At 47.3% G+C, this 20,825-nt stretch overlaps 1 protein-coding gene and 1 long non-coding RNA gene across 4 annotated transcripts in view; both read right to left on the bottom strand.

The window, feature by feature from the left end:
• Positions 1–20,825, bottom strand: part of LOC310835343 — a 233,228-nt gene that overhangs the window by 114,787 nt on the left and 97,616 nt on the right. The gene's annotated exons all lie outside the window — the stretch shown is intronic.
• The window catches only part of PRICKLE3 (prickle planar cell polarity protein 3), a 36,391-nt gene that overhangs the window by 3,388 nt on the left and 12,178 nt on the right, over positions 1–20,825 (bottom strand). For both annotated transcript variants that reach the window (XM_083718980.1, XM_083718979.1), the window contains exons 3-7: positions 20,584–20,767; positions 15,683–15,796; positions 8,151–8,288; positions 4,784–4,987; positions 2,165–2,351 (exon numbers count right to left, since the gene is read on the bottom strand). In XM_083718980.1, coding sequence (XP_083575106.1) covers positions 2,165–2,351; positions 4,784–4,987; positions 8,151–8,288; positions 15,683–15,796; positions 20,584–20,767 — 827 coding nt within the window. The remainder of the gene's footprint in view (positions 1–2,164; positions 2,352–4,783; positions 4,988–8,150; positions 8,289–15,682; positions 15,797–20,583; positions 20,768–20,825) is intronic.

Genomic DNA, 20,825 nt, shown 5'->3' on the forward strand with positions numbered 1-20,825 from the left:
TACATTATAGTCCAAAGGCTATTCATCTGGAAATAAGGATTTGTTTTAAGTTTTTCATGTGTGCTAAAACTCAGTCTAAGTTTTTTTAAAAAAACAACAACAAATGTTTAACCACATCAGTTAACAAACATAGATACATATGCTATAATGTTACTGTTTTAGTCCAAATATACACAGTTAACTTATTAAACCTCACAATAATTTCATAATTATTGTCAGAGCCACCCGTGGTCCCAGCTCACAAGAGACCAAAGTCCAGTCCAAGTTATATACAAAAGGTTTTATTGAAGCACATTGTTGGCATTACATCCAAGCTCCGTGGCTCCGGATCTGTTACTCTTAGATCGTAGAAGTCCCCTCTGAATCCGTCCCGCCTCTGCACCAGTTTAAGAGGCTTGTACTGCTCCACCTTTTCCTCTCCTTCCTTTTCCGCAGGGTCTTCCTGCCCCCCTGTGTTCCCTCCCTCCGGGACTCCCCAGAGGCTGAGTCCTCCGACGCCTGCTCCCCCCTCCTTCGCGCTTTGGGACCAGGCTCCTCCCCAGGACTCTCCTCACTTCCGCGCGCCTCCACATTTGAACTTGGCGCGCGTACGTTGCCTCTGACCTTCCTTTCGACAGTTACGCTGCTCTCGGTGCTACTCTCCACCCCTCCCGGCAGGACGTCTTGCTCCGAACTCTTTCCCCCCTTTGTTTCCTGTTCTGCTCTTTCTGACACACTGGTAACTCCACCCCTTCCACTCCGTTCCGACAGAGGAGCCGGTCCCGATCTCCAACTCCCACTGGGGGTTCCCCCTCCGCTCTCCTGCTTCTGACTGCTTCCCCCTCTATCGCCCCTCGGCCTGCCCAGGGGGGCTCCCTTTTGGGAATCCTCCGAATCGCTTGACGGACTCTGAGACAACCTCGGGTCGTTGTCGTCCTCCTCCTCATCACCCTGGGACCCTTCCCCCTCGCTCTCTGTCTCTGAAACCCTGACAATTATCTATGTATTTCTAATAGTATAACCAAATCTGTAATTTTGGATATAACTGTAAAAACTACTCTGAAAATTTATTATTCCAAAAATGAAACCTTCATCAGGTTGTAAATATTAAGATTATACCAGCAAGAATGAATCTTTCTGTTAAAAAAATGATTTAAATCAAGTCTTACTGCCTAATGATTTAAATTAAGTCTTACTGACTAATGATTTAAATTGAGATTTAAAACATGATTTAAATTGATTTGATTTAAATCAAATCCGCCCTATCTGGGAATCACGTCATCTCTGGGCTGGGAGCAAAGGTGAGTTTCGGGGGAGTGTGACAGGTTTTTGCCCGCCCTGGGCACCGAGAGCTCACCACAACAATGACAAACACTGCAAGGTGAGAGGCGCCAAATTTTGGCATCTCACGGGGCGCTGCTGAAATTCTAAACCCCAAAGTCTGCCACTGCTGGGAGTTTTTCCCATTGCAGCTGTCTGTGGCTGCACCGCAGCTGTAACTGAGTTTTCCCAATGCTAAAGAAACACTCTGCAAACTCAGTATTCAAGTTGACTGAGTCCTGGCATGGAAACCATGTTCTGGAGACAAACCTTGCCTTCCTTCCCCGTAAAGCATAAAGGTAAAGGGAACCCTGACCGTTGGGTCCAGTCGTGGCCGACTCTGGGGTTGCGGCGCTCATCTCGCTTTATTGGCCGAGGGAGCTGGCGTACAGCTTCCAGGTCATGTGGCCAGCATGACTAAGCCACTTCTGGTGAACCAGAGCAGCGCACGGAAACACCGTTTACCTTCCCGCCGGAGCGGTACCTATTTATCTACTTGCACTTTGACGTGCTTTTGAACTGCTAGGTTTGGCAGGAGCAGGGACCGAGTCACGGGAGCTCATCCCGTCGCGGGGATTTGAACCGCCAACCTTCTGATCGGCAAACCCTAGGCTCTGTGGTTTAACCCACAGCGCCACCCGCGTCCCACATGAAGCATAGCCTGATCCAATTATCTGATAATTCATAAAAAGGAACCCACAAATGGCCCCCCAGGAGAACCCTCTTCCCAAACTCCCCCCTTGCCCAGTGCCCATCTCATCTATTGCCCCATTTCTTACAAAAAGTCCACCTGGAAACCTTAGTTCTGCCAAATAAACTGTGCAGAAAGCACCCGCCTATTCAAAATAGCTCTGGGCATCCATACCAATGTGCTCGCCACAGGCGTCACAGTACTCTGCGTAGAGGCTCTCATAGCAGCGGCAGCAGTAGGGGCGGCTCTGGCGCATGATGTACCGCTGCCCACCCAGCGCCTCCTCGCACTCGAAGCAGCAGAAATGGCGCATGTGCCAGTGGCGGCCTTCAGCCTCTGTGCATTCGTCTGCAAAGATAATCTGTTGGGCAGGGCAAGAAAGGGAGCCACAAGTCAGCGGGGAGGGAAGTAAACAGAAGGCAGGCGCCTGCAGCCCTTTGTGGGGAATCCCACTGACATGCAAAACAACAACTTTGAGCAACTCAGACAAGTGAGCCAAGGGGCAAAGAGGAAAATGTGGGGGAGGGGAGCCCAACGGCATTAAGCCAACCAGAAAATCCCTTCTGGAACTCAAGGCACAGCAAACAGTTACTGCCTCTTCATGAAGTAACGTCCCAGGAGAGCTATAGCAAGTGCCCTTTCTGAACACGTAGAAATCTGCTCTGCCAGGGAGGTTTGGGAACCTGAAATACACACCTCTTTCCCTTTGGTTCCTCCCTGGAAGTGGTTTACAATAATAAAAACGACAGGTGTTTTTTTAAAAATCAGCATTACTAAAATCAAGAATGAAACAGTCATAGAAATAAAAACAGACTCCAAATTCCAATGACATGATTATGATCCATCAAGGAAACAAGGGCAAATATGACTTGAGTCTTGAAGGCTTTCCCAAAAGGCAAGGTTGCAGAAATGGGATGGCAGGTGTAGATACTAAATGAGTTAAGCCAAAAAGTCCCTTATTTTAAGATTAAGAAGAGTCCAGCTGGATCAGGCCAAAGGCCCACCCTAGCAGAACCCGAGCTCAGCGGCTCTATCCCAACTTGTAACTCTCAACTAATGGTATTCAGAGGCTGACTTCCTCTGATAATGGAGGTTTTATCCTCCATGAATTGGTCAAAACCCCTTTACCGCCAACACTGTAAAAGGCCATCACTACACTTTCTAGGGAGATGTACAGTGGTGCTTCGCAAGACGAAATTAATTCGTTCCGCGAGTTGCTTCGTCTTGCGATTTTTTCGTCTGGCGGAGCGTGGATTCCCCGGGTATTAACGGTTTTACAAAAAAGGAAGCAAACCCGCAAGACGTTTTCGTCTTGCGAAGCAAGCCCATAGGGAAATTCGTCTTGCGAAGCACCTCGAAAAACCCTTTCGTCTAGTGAGTTTTTCGTCTTGCAAGGCATTCGTCTTGCGGAGCACCACTGTAGTTCCGATTTCACGCTTTTGTGCTTTATATTTACATTGGTTTTCATTGTAAGCCACCCAGAAATGTTGTGGAGTGGCATAAAAATGCCACAAGTAAGCAAAAAAGTGTGTGTGTGTGTGTGTGGACCCATATATATATATGGGTACAAAAATACCCAGGAGGGCACTTGTTCCTCTTCGCCCTTTCTCAGCTTTCCCTTCCGTCATAATAACTAATGACATCCAGGGGTGGTGAACCTGTGCCCAATTTTTGCTTTTAAAACTAAAAATTAGTCATCACCCCCCTGTCCCACAGTCATATCTCCTAACATTCTGCGTTGGGTTAAATCATTTAAAACTGAAATAAAAATTTGCTTCTTGACTCAGCAAAAGTAGGTCTGATCAACATCTGGCATAAAAGCATGCGACCTGGTGCACAATTTGGAGAAGAAATCTCAAAACGTGTGTGTGTGAGTGCGTGTGTGTGTATCAGGACTGCCATCTTTCAAAAAGTGAAAATCTGGACCGACATGGGTTGCCATACTTATGGATTTTCCCAGGCATTTTAGAATAGAATAGAACAGAATTTATTATTTATACCTTGCTCATCTGGCTGGGTTTCCCTAGCTACTCTGAGCGGCTTCCAACAGAGTATTAAAATACAGTGGTCTGTTAAACATTAAAAGCTTCCCTAAACAGGGCTGCCTTCAGATGTCTTTTAAAAGTCTGGTAGTTGTTCTCTTTGACATCTGGTAGGAGGGCGTTCCACAGGGCGGGTGCCACTACTGAGAAGGCCCTCTGCCTGGTTCCCTGTAACTTGGCTTCTCATAGCGAGGGAAACGCCAGAAGGCCCTCGGCGCTGGACCTCAGTGTCCGGGCAGAATAATGGGGGTGGAGACGCTCCTTCAGGTATACAGGATCGAGGCCGTTTAGGGCTTTAAAGGTCAGCACCAACACTTTTTTGTTTTTTGCCGATTTCTGCCCAGACACTGCTTCCGACTGCAGTACAGTGGTGCCCCGCAAGACGAATGCCTCGCTAGACGAAAAACGCGCAAGACGACAGGGTTTTCCGTTTCTTGAGTTGCTTCGCAAGACGAATTTCCCTATGGGCTTGCTTCGCAAGATGAAAACGTCTTGCGGGTTTGCTTCCTTTTTCTTAAAGCCGTTAATACCCGGGGAATCCGCGCTCCGCAAGACAAAAAAATCGCAAGACGAAGCAACTCGCGGAACGAATTAATTTCGTCTTGCGAGGCACCACTGTATTCTGGGTATCTCTAGGAAATTCCAGATTTATGGCAACCCTAGTATCTATCCATCCATCCATTCACCCACCCATCCATCCATCCAATATCCCCACCCTGTGGCCTTCGGAGTGTCTGCCACAAACCCTCACCTCATCGCAGGCCTCACATCGCGGTTTGAGGCGCTCGGCGTGGTGACGCCCACAGTAGATCTTGCCGCCTTGGTAGAAGTAGATGAGGTCAACGAGGAGTTCCCGGCAGGTGGTGCAAACAAAGCACTGTGGGTGCCAGCAGGCGCCATGCCCAGCCCGGCTGGCAAAGACTGCAATGTCCCCACCACATATCTGCTTCCCGCACTGCCAAGGGAAGAGAAACCAAGAGCACTTAAGACTTACATATCACTTTGCAAAGGGTTTGAAGCACCACAATACGTTACAGAAGCCACAGGTTCTCTATCTCTGCTTTAAACCCAAACTGTTCAAGGCAGTGGTCACCTTTCGAGACTTTTAATTCAAGGTGCTGCTTATTCGCCAGAGTGCCATAAATCAGACAAGGCCCTAACCATGCTACTGTTTTCTCCCATATAAACCTATGAGACTAGAGGCCTTCAGAGAGGGGCATTTCCTCTTCAGAAATAAGACTCCCCAAGGCTCACGGCAGGGCCTCCTCAGGGGTGGCACCACAACTGTCACCCTCCATTAGGAAGCCATGTTTCTTCCAGGGCTGCTCACAAAAACAGTTTGGTTTACACAGGAAGTTTTATGAGGGTGAGTGTGCTCTGAAATGACCTTGTTGCTGCTCTATTGCTTTTGTGCACAGTTTGTGTTTCTAAACATTTCTTGTTTCATTTGAGAATTTTCGCTGAAAGGCAATCAACAAGATTTAAATAAAAAAGAGAAGAACAGAGCCGAGGGTTGGGATTTTTGTGTGTATTAAAAGAGCCAAGTACCTCATCTGAACACTAGATGTTGCTGTTGCTCCTCCAATGTATTTTAACTCTCCTCTTGTATCAGGAGCCAAAATTCAAAATTTCCATGTGGGAGGTGCAACTCACAGCCCACATATTTCCTCTTCCAAATTTTTTAGAGACCAACCCTTCCTGTGTATCACAGAATGCAAATACAGTGGAACAGAGCTACCTTCATAACTTTCTTGGGCAATTGCCACGTGTGTGTGTGTGTGTGTGTGTGCGTGTGCGCGCGCGCGCACACACACACACACACACAGAATCCAGGAGCCATAACACACTGCCTACTGCAGCGTCTGCCAGCATGGTGCCCTCCAGTTGCTTGGGGGGCTGTAACTCCCCCCTGCAACCATGTTCACTGGGACCGATGGGAACTGTCATCCACCAACATGAGAGGGCGAGGAAGAAGAAGAAGAGTTTGGATTTGGTATCCCGCCTTTCACTCCCCTTCAGGAGTCTCAAAGCGGCTAACATTCTCCTTTCCCTTCCTCCCCCACAACAAACACTCTGTGAGGTGAGTGGGGCTGAGAGACTTCAAAGAAGTGTGACTGGCCCAAGGTCACCCAGCAGCTGCATGTGGAGGAGCGGAGACACGAACCCAGTTCCCCAGATTACGAGTCTACCGCTCTTAACCACTACACCACACTGGCTCTCAGGAGGCATGTGGCAGCAACACGAACAGAAGGCTGGAAGGAGGCTCTCAGCTACTACTGACTGTAGTAGCTGTCAGAAATCCCAGCTGCTACAATAGTCCAGGTTCACAACAAGGAGTGAATCAGAGCCATGCCAATAATTCTTATCTCCGACATGCAGAGATGGGTGGAGAATGGAGCTCTTTACCAACACACAATGGCCCAGGAATGACCCGGAATAGAAGCAAGGGTGTGTTCTGGGATCACCCTGGAATTTGCTGCCCTTGCCAACAGATCACAACCCTGATTCAACTTCCAGTGAAGCAAGCTCAGCATCGAAAGAGCAACTTATGCAAGCCCCACTCGTGTAGAATTCCCTAGAGCACCAGCACGACTGGCATGGGAAGGAACAGCATGAATCAAGAGACCAGCCTAAGTAGCGCTTGCACGCATGAACACAGAGATGCTGGCCCTGAGCACCAGGAAAGACCATTCACACCACACAAATTGGGCCTAAGTATGGACGTGGGTGGCGCTGTGGACTAAACCACTGAGCCTTGGGCTTGCCGATTGGAAGGTCGGCGGTTCAAATCCCCACGACAGGGTGAGCTCCCGTTGCTCGGCCCCAGCTCCTACCAACCAGCAGTTCAAAAGCACGTAAAAGTGCAAGTAGATAAATAGGTACCGCTCTGGCGGAAGGGTAAACGGCGTTTCCATGTGCTGCTCTGGTTTGCCAGAAGCGGCTTAGTCCTGCTGGCCACATGACCCAGAAAAACTGTCTGTGGACAAACGTCGGCTCCCTCGGCCAGTAAAGCGAGATGAGCACCGCAACCCCACAGTGATTCGCAACCGGACTTAACTGTCAGGGGTCCTTTACCTTTTTATCTTTATGAATCTAATTATGAAGCCCAACTGATAAGATCTGAACTTCTGGATTCAGGTTCAGCCACAGTGGATTTAACAAGCCACCAGAGGTTTTTTAATGGCTTCTACACATTGAGCTGAACCCTGAGAATCTGCTGTTGCGAGTGCTAAACTAGACATTGGATGGAATATTTTTGTTTAGTTAACATGTCTCCCTCTAAAAACCAGTATGGGGCGGAAGCAAGAAGAAATCTCGACGAAAGAAGAATGGCAGACAAAATTAATGGACTACGCAGAATTAGATAAAATGACAGGAAGGATTTGAAACCTGCGGGATCAGAGATTTGTAGAAGATTGGAAAAAATATATGAACTATTTGAAGAGCAATTGTAATCAACAAATGACGCTAATAGGACTACAAGAAGTTTTGTAAGGAAAAATATATGAAATATTGAAAAATAGAGAAAGAAGAGAAATTAGTCATAAGATTTAAAGGTAATAGTGAAATTAAGAAATGTATATTAAGTGATTAGATTGGAAAATTTTCAGATGTGACTGATGGAAATCCAAAAAAATTGTATAAGATGTAAAAGTATGTTTAATTACTGTTGAAAATGATATGTTAAAACTAATAAAGAAACCAGTATGGGGCAGAGGAGGAGGCCACAATTTGAAGGGCACGAGTGGCCGCTTCTCCCTGCTCTCCTCCCCTCGGCCCAAGTACACCATGTCTCCTACGCCATGTCTGGAGATGCCAGCTGGGCAAAGTTGACCCAGGGAGTGTGGAACGCATAGTGAGAAGTGGCAAGCAGAAAAAGGGCTAAGTAAGTTTCTCCCACCTGCCACTTACCCTCTCCAAAATCCCAGACCCTCTGTGCTGCTGCTGCTGCTGCTGCTGCTTTCTCGATGTTCAGCAGCGTACTGGGCTGCCAGCCCCACTGGTCTTCTGCCAGATATCTAGCTTGGCTCTGAAGACTTCTCTCCCAACCATTCTTCAACCCTGCCCTGGTTCTCAAATTGTGTTGACACTGGCAGTGCCAGAGTGAGGCCCAATACCTGCTCACAAATGGCTCCGGTTATGGTGACGGGGAAGAGGCGGACAGTCCCACGTCCCAGGTTCTCTCGCTTTCGTTGCTGTGAGAATAACTTCAGTTCTTTCGCTTCTTCCTCTTCCAGAGAGCTGCAATACTGAGCCTGTGCAGAGATTTTTTGGGGAGAGAAGAGTTAGTCAATGAGGGCCCAAAGCAATGCTGTCAAGATGTCCTCTCGTCTTTGGGGCAGGGTGTCTGCTGCTGTTCCAGAGGCGCTTTGCCGGTGTCCCCAAAGGGAGCCCCCAAAGAAAAAGACATGTTGTAATTAAAACCAAGACCAAAAAAAGAGGACTCAGCTGCTTAGCTCTCACTCTGGTTCCAGGCCTGGGGCACAAAGATCAAAGACAGCAGCAACCAGTAGAGCCACACAGCCCTGCAGCCAGGCAGTGACCCGAGGGAAGGTGAAACTTTATAAGAAGGAAAATAAATAAAATGTTTGCCCTGCAAGATGAAACCGCACAGCACGTCAAAGCGGGAAAGAGATGTCAGCGCATATCTGAAGGTCTTTTTCCAGACTATGTCTTAACACAGAGTATTCACCGTGGTTACCCATACAATCTGCAAATGGAGGTGGGTGGGATTCAGATAGTGCTGCCTCCACCATCAAAACTGTCCCTGGAAAATCGTATTTTTCCTGCACTGAAGCTGCAAATTGCTAAGAAAACACAATTTGCCCCTTTTGGAATGATGCTGTTATTATTTACAAAGCACCACCGACGTAACATGGCGATTTACAGAGTTAACATTAAGAAGCAAGGCAGGGCTCTGCCCCGAGGGGCTTACCATCTTAACTACTGTACAGCATCTAATGGTGTCTGTGACACAGCAACAGGGGAATGGTGCAAGTCAGCGCCATTTTGAAATGTCTGTCTTCTTTCCCAGTCCCATTCCCAAGTGCAGATTGTGATAGAGTTCACCTTCAGCTTTTGACAATGACAGGGTTGAGTTTTTTTGAGGGGGGCGGGAGAGATTCTGAACTTGACTCTTAGCTTGTGTCCCCCTAACAGCCATCGCCTCAATCACAGGTTGTGTCTTACTTTTTGAAACCTAAACTTGGTTTTTAGTCCCCGTTTAAAAATGTGGTGAGATTCAAAGTGGGAACTCTAGGCCAGGTCCTGGAGGTAAATAAACTACAGAGGCCACCTTAACCCTCCCTCCCTCCATTCCTTCCATCCTGATTGGCTGCCAATGGACGGACGTGGGACAGCGCCTATAGAAATCTCTTGGGTTGCGCAGCGCTGCAGTTCCCATCAAATGCTGGCCTACCTGTCTCGTCCTTGCCCTACCCTCCTTCCCTACCTGGGGGAACCTACCAGATACTCAGTCTTGGGCTCCAGCCAACCATTGCCCCAGGACAAGGCACACCCTTGGAATGGCAGCCCAGCTTTGTTAACCTGGCACCTGTGGGATGAGGGCTGCAGTCCTTGCCTGGCACTAGCTGGCCTTCCCAAAATCCCTTGGCAAAGGGCCATGTTGTTTTATAGCTCCCTGAATGAGGAAATCACTACTGTACCTTTGTTTCCAGAATGCTGAATGGCATCATCGGGCGTCTTCCAGCCCTCTCATTACAAGGAAGGATAAACCGCAGTCCCCACAGCTGGCTTCTCTAATACCAATCAGGATATCTATCTGATCCTTTCCCCCCTCCCCATCATCATTATCATCTTGGGAAGGTTCGAGAGCCCTAATCTTTTTCAATCTCTCCGTGTGCAGAAACTCTTCCAGTTCCCTCATCTCCCTGTGTTTGCCAGCCTTGTTCCTTTGGTTTCAGAGAAAGGACCCACAAAGTGTTTGGGGGAAAGCAAAAGCGAGGTCTATACAGGGTGGAAAGGCACAGGCCTCCAAAGACGCCATTTTTGTAGGAGTCAGGTGCCTCTTTGCTGCGAAATAATCCCAGCGCCACCCTTATCAGAACTTCCAATATGAAGAGAAGTGGTTTTCTAGCGTAACACCAAATACAGAGGATTTTCACCTCAGAGTCGCCAAGGGATAGCAATGCCACTCCGCGCCTGTAGGAATCATGGCCAGTGGCAGCTTTCTTACCAGAAGTTCAGGTGCCAACTTTTCCCTGCTACCTCTACAAATCTCACAGAGTCCTAAAGTTTAAGGTGTTTCTGCGTTTTGTGTGTCTACACCAGGGATGGGGAACGTGAAACCCTCCAGATGTTGTTGGATTACAACAGGGGTCGGCAAGGTGTACCTCACCTGGGCCGGTTCACTCCAGTGGAGATCCCTCTGTGGGCCGGATTGCGTGTGTCTGAGCGCGCACCCGCAATTTCCGGCATCTGCATCTGCGCAGACACAATTTCCGGCGTCTGCGCATGCGCAAATGAGATTTCTGGCCCCACAGAAGCGAGTCCCCATGCCATGCTGGTTTAGCACAGCGCGTGGGGTCTTACCGAGCGGGTGGCTCATGGGCCGGTTAAACAACCGCCATGGGCCTGAGGTTGCCTACCCCTACACTACAACCACCATCATCCCTGGCTATCGGTGATGCTGGTTGGGTTGATGGAGGCCACCACAAATTCCTCACCACCGATGTAAATGGAGAACCATCCACTCACAAGGTGAAGCCGGGTCAACACCACCCGGCAGCCTATCAAATCCAGACAACTAACGGACAGAGCACCAGTTCCTGATAACAAGCAAGTATAAAGAGACCCCAAGCACAATGGAGAAAAGAAGACCATCTTCCAATATCTAAAGGGGTGCCACATGGAAGATGCAGCAAGCTTGATTGGTGAAAGACGAGAATGTAAAATTACAGTATATTAAGATAAATTATTAGGATAAAAACAAAGCTGGAAAGGATTTGCTGAAATATCTGATTGAACTAGAATACAAAAAAGGGAGGTGTGAGGAGGTCAAGGAAATAAGCAAAGGAAAGAAAGTTATGTAAAGGTTTGATCTGTTTTTTTTTAATTGTTTGTATTTTTTCTGTTTTTTGTTTTTTTTTCTTTTTTCTCCTTGTAATCTTTAAAATTTGAAGATTTTTTTTTTATTTTTTTTTAAAAAGGAAGATGCAGCAAGCTTGTTTCCCGCTGCTCTGGAGGTCAGGACTCAAACTCATGGCTTCAAGTCACAAGAAAAGAGATTCTGGCTAAAAATCAGGATAAACTTTCTGACGGTAAGAGTTGTTTGACAGTGGAACGGACTCCCACGAAAGGTGGCAGACTCTCCTTCCTTGGAGATTTTTAAGCAGAGGTTGGATGGCCACCTGTCGTGGATGTTTTAGCTGAGATTCCTGTATTGCAGGGGTTTGGACTAGATGGCCTTTGGGGGTCCCTTGCCACTCTACAATTCACCCAAGCAACCCAGCACACGTGTGCCCGTAATATCACAAAAACAGCCAGGTGAAGACCCCAGGCTCCTAGCAAGCGAAAAGAGAGGATACAAATAAAATAAAAACAGCATTTTACATTTCCAGTCAGTTAATGGTCACTACGCACCATCTGTCCGCGTCCCCATCATAAGCCAGCCCTTCCCCACGACTGCGGGGAAAGTGTTTTGCTGGCGACGTCCTTAGCCGCACATTGTGCAGACCCGGCCTGGCAATTTCGGGCAGCGAGGCTGCGAAATGGCATTGTGCTGCGCCTCTCCTTTGGAGAGTACTTAGCCTAATCATTAATCCAGCCCCCTGGGAGCAACACACACAAGAGCCTTATGAATGGGAAGGGCAAAGGTATTTAGCACAGCAACCTTCATCCGATTACAATCTGAAGTGGAGGAGACCCCCCAGGCCACAGATCTCCCCCCTCCTTCACTCTTTCCCTGCATACATACAATCAGCGCTGGGAATGCTCAGCAGCCCTGTTCAAGTGTGGAAACTGTTTCCCCTCCTAAGACATGGGTAGGCAAACTAAGGCCCGGGGGCCAGATCTGACCCAATCGCCTTCTAAAGCCGGCCTGCGGACGGTCTGGGAATCAGCGTGTTTTTACATGAGTAGAATGTGTCCTTTTATTTAAAATGCACCTCTGGGTTATTTGTGGGGCCTGCCTGGTGTTTTTACATGACTAGAATGTGTGCTTTTATTTTAAATGCATCTCTGGGTTATTTGACGGGCATAGGAATTTGTTTACATATTTTTTTCAAAATATAGTCCGGCCTCCCACAAGGTCTGAGGGACAGTGGGCCAGCCCCCTGCTGAAAAAGTTTGCTGACCTTTGAAGACCTCTAGTTTTCATTAAACATTTCTAGCCCTTATTGAGACGTAGTATGTGAACCATGCTTCGTGAAAAGTGCCCAAAGTGAGGGGGCAATGCATGGTTTTTACATTCTGACTTGCATGGTTTTTACATTCTGAAAAGCTCAAATTCCCCTTGATGAAAGATCTGGATTACCTTGGTGAATAATTTTTAAAAAGGAAAGCAGTGGGGAAACAGACTACATGAAGTGCTGTGCGTTAATTAGCAGAACACACAGGACCCGTTTGGAGAAGAATGCCTGCTTTTTTCTACCCTGATTATCAGCCTGTCACACACACAGAGATTAATCCCAGTAGTGCAGATTGCAAACAGAGAACAAGAGGGAACACATTGCCTGCAGAGCAGATACCTGCTGATGACTGAAGGCAGGAGGACAAAAGCAACGCACAGAAAGTGAGAAGGCAAAAAATATATAAAAAGTAAAAATCTCCACCTCAAGCAAGCAAGCTAAACAAACACAACCACCCTGGGGAAATTCCTTTCCCATTCTATAGTTGGCAATTGTTAAACCTGCTGCCCTCCAGATATCTTGCTGGACTCCAGTTCCTATCAGCCCCAACCAGTATAGACAGTGGTCCAGGGATGATGGGAGTTGTAGTCTAGCAACATACAGAAGGTCACTAGTTTGCCACCTCTGTGGGCTCTTGGTGTGCATGAAAGGATCTATAAACTCCCCCATGCCAAATGGATGGCAAGCCCAAGTTGGGGGGGGGGGGGAGATCTCGAAAAATGAAGTTTGGAAAGAGAAGTAGGACTGTTTATTATTATTATTATTATTATTATTATTATTATTAATTTCATGAAATTTATATACCACTTGATTGTAAAAAATCAACACACCACCCCCAAAGTATTTTATAAAAAAGATAAAAGCAAGAAAAAATTACAACAGTACTTTAAAAACATACCAAAGGTTAAAATTCAAAAATACGTTAAAATTCACATCAGCATTTCAAAGCAGCTGGTAAAAAGGTAAAGGACCCCTGACAGTTGAGTCCAGTCGTGAATGACTCTGGGATTGCTGCGCTCATCTCGCTTTACTGGCAGAGGGAGCCGGCGTTTGTCCGCCCTTTTTCCTGGTCATGAGGCCAGCATGACTAAGCTGCTTCTGGCGAACCAGAGCAGCACACGGAAATGCCGTTTACTTTCCCTACTTGCACTTTGATGTGCTTTCGAACTGCTAGATTGGCAGGAGCAGGGACCGAGCAACAGGAGCTCACTCCGTCACGGGAATTTGAACCGCCGACCTTCCGATCGGCAAGCCCTAGGCTCAGTGGTTTAACCCACAGCACCACCTGTGTAGACTTGCCTAAATGAGGATGTTTTTAGCTGGCGCTGCCACATTAAAAAGATCAAATTCTCACGAATATGGAATGGGTATTAATGTGGCACCTGTAGGATAAGAAGTTCAAAAGCAATAGGTGTGGGGAGACAAGCACCCCCACGTGCATTCCCTAACATGTGAGGGAGAAGTGTGCCAAACCCCTAGACTAGCCCAGCCTGCAGCCCCCAGCTATCCAGCAATCCCACATACAACATTAATAATAAAGAATGGTACACATAGAAGCCTCTTCCTTGTGATTAAGAACCCTGGACTGCTAATAGAAGTCTTTTGCAAACTTGCTCTATAAGGTCTTAAAGTTTGGATTTGGACCAGCCCTCTAGGGGGATTTTCTACAGCTGTGGGGCAGCCACCAAGGCCTCTGTACACGCCCTTGCTGTTCAAACACAGTGCCTGGATTGTGACAGTCACAAAGGTGCTCTCAGTAGATCTGAAAAGGCAAAGATGAAAAGCAGAGAAAGCAGTTTCTGAGGTATGCAGGCCTGAAGGCCATAAGGCCTTTATAAATCAAAAGTCGCATACAGAATTGAGTCCTGAAAGTCATGTGAAGCCGATGCAGACATTGAGCCCTAACTGATGTGCTCCCAGCAATTTGCCCCAGCCGGGACTTTGCACGGAGACCTCCAGGCAGTCATCAAGGGCAGCCCCACATAGGAGGGCATTGCCGCCTTTGAATGAATGAACAAATGAACAAAGGAATGAATGAGAGTTGCCAGCTCCTAGTCAAAGAAAATGAATGTTAATTTAAAACAAAAAAGTCTACCCTGCTTTTTTACTGTATGGGGGAGTTCTTAACATTCTATTATGTTTTTGTATATGCTGGAAGCCGCCCAGAGTGGTTGGGGCAACCCTGTCAGGTGGGCAGAGTACAAATAATAAAATGATTATTCAAAAATATGTTATTATCAATGCACTCAAAGCGATTAATAAAAACACTAATCCAGCAATAAGGAAACAGCAGACACAGAGAGAAAATCTGCAACAAATACGTGTCTGAAGAAAACTTTCCAAAACCCACCTCACAAATGGAAAGAAAGGGAGCCTGTTCATATCTGTCAACTTACAGATTTGAAAATAAGGGACCAGCAACCTCAAAAATAAGGGATCAGCTGCCAAAATAAGGGATCAACAATTACGCAACAATTGTTGCGTGCAAATGGCTTTAGATACCTATTAGGTCCATAAATTACCATATAGCATATATTCAACACAAAAAAGCAACAATTTGTTGTTGACAAAGGACAGCTGGACATAGAAAGGGCCCCATTACCTTCAGTAGCTTATTTAAGGGACATGCAGCGGGACCATGGCACTGGGATAAGGGACTGTCCCGCCAAATAAGGGACGCTTGATAGCTATGAGCCTGTTTGATCTCACCAGGGAGGGAGTTCCATAAATGTGAGGCAACAACACCAAAAAGGCCCGGTCCCTAGCACCTGCCAGCTGTATTTCTAAAAGTAGTGGACTAACAGCAGGGCCTCAGTTGCAGCCTTCAGTGACGGAGCTTGCAGAACGTACATCTGTTCAACACCCACAGGGTTACCTGTAATCAACCTGTTGGCCTACAGATGTTGTTTGACTGCAATGCCCATAATCCCCAGCCAGCACTGATGAGAGTCGTCGTTTGAGCCCAGTTTACAGCATCCTTTTGAATTCTGCTGCAAAATCTGTACAGTGGTACCTCAGGTTACAGTTGCTTCAGGTTACAGACTCTGCTAACCGAGAAATAGTACCTCAGGTTAAGAACTTTGCTTCAGGGTGAGAACAGAAATTGTGTGGCGGTGGCACAGCGGCAGCAGGAGGCCCCATTAGCTAAAGTGGTGCTTCTGGTTAAGAACAGTTTCAGGTTAAGAACTTAATCCGAGGTACTCTGAGCTCGCAAGCACACCCATTCCCTCTTAAACCATCCTGTTCCTTCTCAGCATGGAATAATAAAATGCCCTTCTCACCTCGCTGTCATGGGGGGGAAGTTGGTGGAGCAGCTGCCGAATGCGGTACCTTTCCCCAGGGCTGTTGACGTAGGGGACTTTGTCCTCTGGGAGGCAGCTGAAGAACTGATAGACCTGGAGGTAAAGAGAGCCATTAGTGGGTCAAATAGGGGAGACCAGAAGTGAGGCTCACAAGCGCTAGAGTCCTGCTGCCCAGCAGCCCAAGCAGAGGCCTTCTGCTCCGTCTCCAAGTTTTCCAAGAGTCCAAGGAAGGTAAGTTCTTTACAGGAATGTTCAAAATGTGGAAGCGAATTTGGATTGACGCAGTGATCTCCTTCAGGCTACACCAGGCATGGCCAAACTTGGCCCTCCAGCTGTTTTGGAACTACAACTTCCATCATCCCTAGCTAATAGGACCAGTAGTCAGGGATGATGGGAACTGTAGTCCCAAAACGGCTGGAGGGCCAAGTTTGGCCATGCCTGGGCTACATTCATACCACATGTTTAAAGCAAAATGATGCCCCTTTAACAGCCATGGCTTCCCCCCAAAGGATCCTGAGAAGTGTAGTTTGCTAAGGGTACTGAGAGTTGTTAGAAGATGCCCTATTGCCCTCACAGTTCCAGGAGTGGTTTAACTATCAGTCCTTCTTCACAGGGAACTCTGAGAATTGTAGCTCTATAAGGAGAACCGGACTCCTAGCAACTCCCCAAACAGTGCACAGGGAGAGCTACTCAGGTGCAGGGGATAGAGACCACTCTGAGCTCAGAAGCTCAGCGCATGGCCTCAGAAAAAGCACTCTCTCTTGGTCAACATGCTCCATGAGTTCTCCTGATAATCAACAAGATAAGCAGGGTAAACACCTTATACAATGAAAGTCTTAAAGAAATGTTTCTCAGTAATCAGCTTAAAACAAGAGCTGTGCTAATCAGATTACAGCCTGGCCTTGCTGAAGTGATCAGATTTCACAACACACCCCCTACAAAAAAAGGCAGCAACTAGTTTGTAATTAAATTGACACCGCCTCTTTTTAAAAACTTCCTACCATTTTGTTCTGAACAATCCTCAATTTTATTAAGGTAAAGATCAGACACCAAATGACTTCCTTTAAAATAAAAAGTGCACTGATTATCCTAGCCTGAAAATTCTAGAACATCAGTTGACCCAGTAAATTGCTCATGGAATTTAGAATATCACTTGATCCACTGATTTCAATGGGACCTAAGTACAACTAAATGAATCTGCAATTCTGTGCTCACTCACCTGAGAGTAGATCCCATTGAATTCAATGGGGCACACTTCTGAATACACTCCTATGGGGTTGCACTGCTAGTCTGGATCCAACCCAATGTCATCTTTGCTCTGGGGATGAGTGGAGGTCTGAATTTGCATCTTACAGAAGTAGTTTTTCTCCTCACTAGAAATGTGTCCCTGAATGCATTCTATTAGTCCCCCTTCTCAATACACAAAAATTGCTGCCATTCACTATTATGGGTTAGTGAGAGAAGGAAAACACTTGCGACAAAAGGAAAAAACCAACCCTTCGTACATTTATTTGGAACATTTATATACTGCTTTTCAACAATGAGCTCTCAGTGAAAAATTATTACCCTTTGCAACAGGACTTCACTCCCACTGTAAGCCCCCTAAATCTCTTCTGGGGGTTCCCCTCCAGCCCCCCAGAGCAGATTTGAGGAGGGTCCAGGGTGTGTGTGGTGGGAGAAGAAGTGGGGAAAGTCTCGTTGCACTAGTGGGAATCCTTGCACTGACAGGTCAAGGGATTTTGATCCCACACACAGCCCATCATAGTTCGCACGTCATAGCAAGCCAGGAATAATCCACGGCTTATTGTCTAAGTGAATTGCAGCTGCCTTTCTCCTTACTGCTTGTGATGGAAGGAAACAAACCAAGATCCCTGGCTTGGCATTACATCTGAACTAGAAATTGTGGTTTGCTTTGTCCCAACGAACTATGATCTGTACTGAAGATTTGCTCCAGTTTATTGATTGTCGTTTGTTGATATGAAACAGACCACAATCCTTGGTTGGGCTTAATTGTTTTCTCTGGATGCGAGCAAATAAGAGATAAACAGTCCAGGTAGGTGCATTACAGTAAACCATTCACTGATTTACCATGGCGTGTGAACATGTTCATAATGATTAGTATTTGCTAGTTATTAATGGCCCTAACTTACTAATGTCTGTTCATTTCAGTGGGTCTACGCTGAGCAGAACCACCTCGGTTCCATTCCCCACGCGGTCAAAAAAATGCACTGGTTGACTTTAAGGAGATTAGACAAGTTGGATGTTATTACGGAGTACAGTGGTACCTCGGGATGCGAATGGGATCCGTTCTGGAGCCCCGTTCACATCCTGAAGCGAACGCAACCCGCGTCTGCACATCTGTGGGTCGCGTTTCACCGCTTCCGCGCATGCACATGACGTCATTTTGATCATCTGCGCATGCACGCGCGGCGAAACTCGGAAGTAGCGTGCTCCGTTACTTCCAGGTTGCCGCGAAGCACAACCCAAAAATACTTAACTTGAAGCACATTAATCCCGAGGTATGACTGTAAGAGTTTTAAATAAGTTTTTTAAGCTGATAGACGGAGAACGGGAAGTCTGTTCTTTTTCTTTCTTTTAGTTTTTCTATTAAAAAAATGCTTGATATTTGATGTTATTTCTGTATATTGCTTTTTCTTTGTTTTTCGAGCTTTAATAAAAAATAGCTTTTGGGGGGGAAAGTTCTCTGGGTGACTTTGGGCCAGTCATCATCTCTCAGCCTAGCCAACCTAACAGGGTTATTGTGAGGGTGAACTTGAGGGTAAGGATTTATGCTGCCGAAGGTAGGCGATAAATACCGTATTTTTCGCCCCATAGGACGCACTTTTTCCCCTCCAAAAATGAAGGTGAAATGTGTGTGCGTCCTATGGGGCGAATGCAGGCTTTCGCTGAAGCCTGGAGAGTGAGAGGCATCGGTGCGCACCGACCCCTCTCGCTCTCCAGGCTTCAGGAAGCTATCCGCAAGCCTTGCAATCCCGGCGGGAGGTCCCGCCAGGCTTGGGGCGGCAGCCTGCAGCCCAAAGCACGCGGAGCCCTCCGGAGGGTGCCCCGTGCTTCGGGCAGGTGCGCGCAAGGCTTGGGGCGACAGCCGCAGCTGGGGGAGGGGAAATAATATTTTTATTCATTTCCCACCCCCCAAAAAATGAGGTGCGTCCTATGGGCCGGTGCGCCCTATAGGACGAAAAATACGGTATATAACAAATGTCCTTCCCAAGTGCTTTCCTGACTGCACTTTCCTTTTCACCTGTTCCTAAGGTAAGGGGTTCTCCCTCCGTTCAGTTGTATGAAATGAGGGGAAAGGGGTGGGGAGATTCCCCCTCCCTCTCCAGACCAAATGACCCTGAAATGAATTGAGTGGGTGGACAGAGGACTGGGCTCTCCCTAGAAGATTTTCCTGGTTAACCTGGAGCCTGTGGAATTCTACCCTCCAGGGCAGCTGCCTGCACTCCCTACCAGGTTGAATTGGCTCCTGTCTGGCGGTGGATCTGATTTAACTCCTTAAGGAGAACGGGAATCCTGGATCCCAAAGGCCAGCGTTTGTGTCTCGGTGTGGTTATTTACCAAAGTCACCAGCCTCTGCTTTTCCCTCCCCCTTCTAACAACCAGCCTTAATAACACAAAGAGAACAGCTTGTAGTTTAAAGGGTATTATTATAATCTTAGATTATCATGACGTGGCCAAGGGTGTAGCAAGACTTCTGGGTCAGAAAGGCCCAGAGGGGTTCATAAGAACTGCCTCCTCTTGACTTAGCAGGGCTCCAACAGCACAGAGCATATATTTTTCTCCTTCTGAAATTTACCAATTACTTCCTCACTTATCTCCGTGACCTCCTTCAAAGAGAAAAGCTACGTGACATGAAACTGCAGCTTTGAAGGCCTCCAATTTACGCTACAGACTTAAACTAGATTTGGAAGTCATTCCCTCCTCTTCCTGGGAACTGTAGTTCCAAGTTGGATGGGAAGACAAGGGCATCTGACGTCGCTCAGGACACTCACCAAACTATGGCCCCCCACCTGTGGATAGTGTGTGTGTGTTGGGGGAGCCATGACAGTCACACTGGGACAAAACTGAGACCAAAGTAGACAGTTTTGCATTTGAGGACACAAAACCTTAAGATATAAACATGACAAAAAAAATACCCTAATTTTCCATCTATAAGACGCCCCTGTGTATAACACGCCCCCTATTTTGGGGGACTCAAATTTAAGAAAATGGGGGAGATGGCACAGAGTTGTTCAGCTTTTTTTGCAGAGGATTGCCATGGGATGTTGAGCTTTTTTTAGGGGGTGTTGCGAAATCCACCTTCCGTCTGTCCCATCACCGGAAGAAGCTGCCAATCACCCGCCCAACTGCCGGAGCATCAGCCAATCAACAACACCTTTGATGCAGCAACCAATAACACGCACAGTAGCCACTGACAGCTGCAGCAGCAACCAATCAAACGCCCACCCTATGCACTACCAATGTATAAGATGACCCCCAATTTTTAGCATGATTTTAAAAGAAAAAACCGTACTTATACACAGAAAAGTACGGTGATTCAATAATAAGCCTATTATTTGTTTGCAAATAATTTTAAAGATACAGTCATACCTTGGGTTAAAGATGCTTCAGGTTGCATTTTTTCAGGTTACGGACCGCCAAAACCCAGAAGTACCAGAACGGGTTACTTCTGGGTTTTGGCGGTCGCACATGCGCAGAAGCGCCGAATCGCAACCCGCATGTGCGCAGACATGCCGCTGCGAGTTGCGGACGCTGTGGGTTGTGAACGTGCATCCCGCACGGATCACGTTCGCAACCCGAGCGTCCACTGTACAGAAGTTCCAATCCTGGATCCCAAACAGACCCTGCTCTAGGGTTACCTGCTCAGGCTTGAGTCCTGGGGGCACCCAGGCGTACTCCTCAGAGGCGCAGCCAGAGTCGTCGTCTGAGATCGAGTGGCGCTGGAAGTCAGAGATGAGGCGGCACATCATCCTCTCCAGGTCGACAGGCACCATGCGCACCGCATGCTCCTCCCTTGGGCACTTGCAGTGTTGGCAGATCTTCCTGCAGAGGAAGGGAAACGTAATGTCTCCAGGGATCCAGTCCCTGAACACCAACTAGA

This window comes from Podarcis gaigeae, assembly GCF_964106915.1.
Source record: "Podarcis gaigeae genome assembly, chromosome: 17".
NCBI classification, from domain to species: Eukaryota; Metazoa; Chordata; class Lepidosauria; order Squamata; family Lacertidae; genus Podarcis; species Podarcis gaigeae.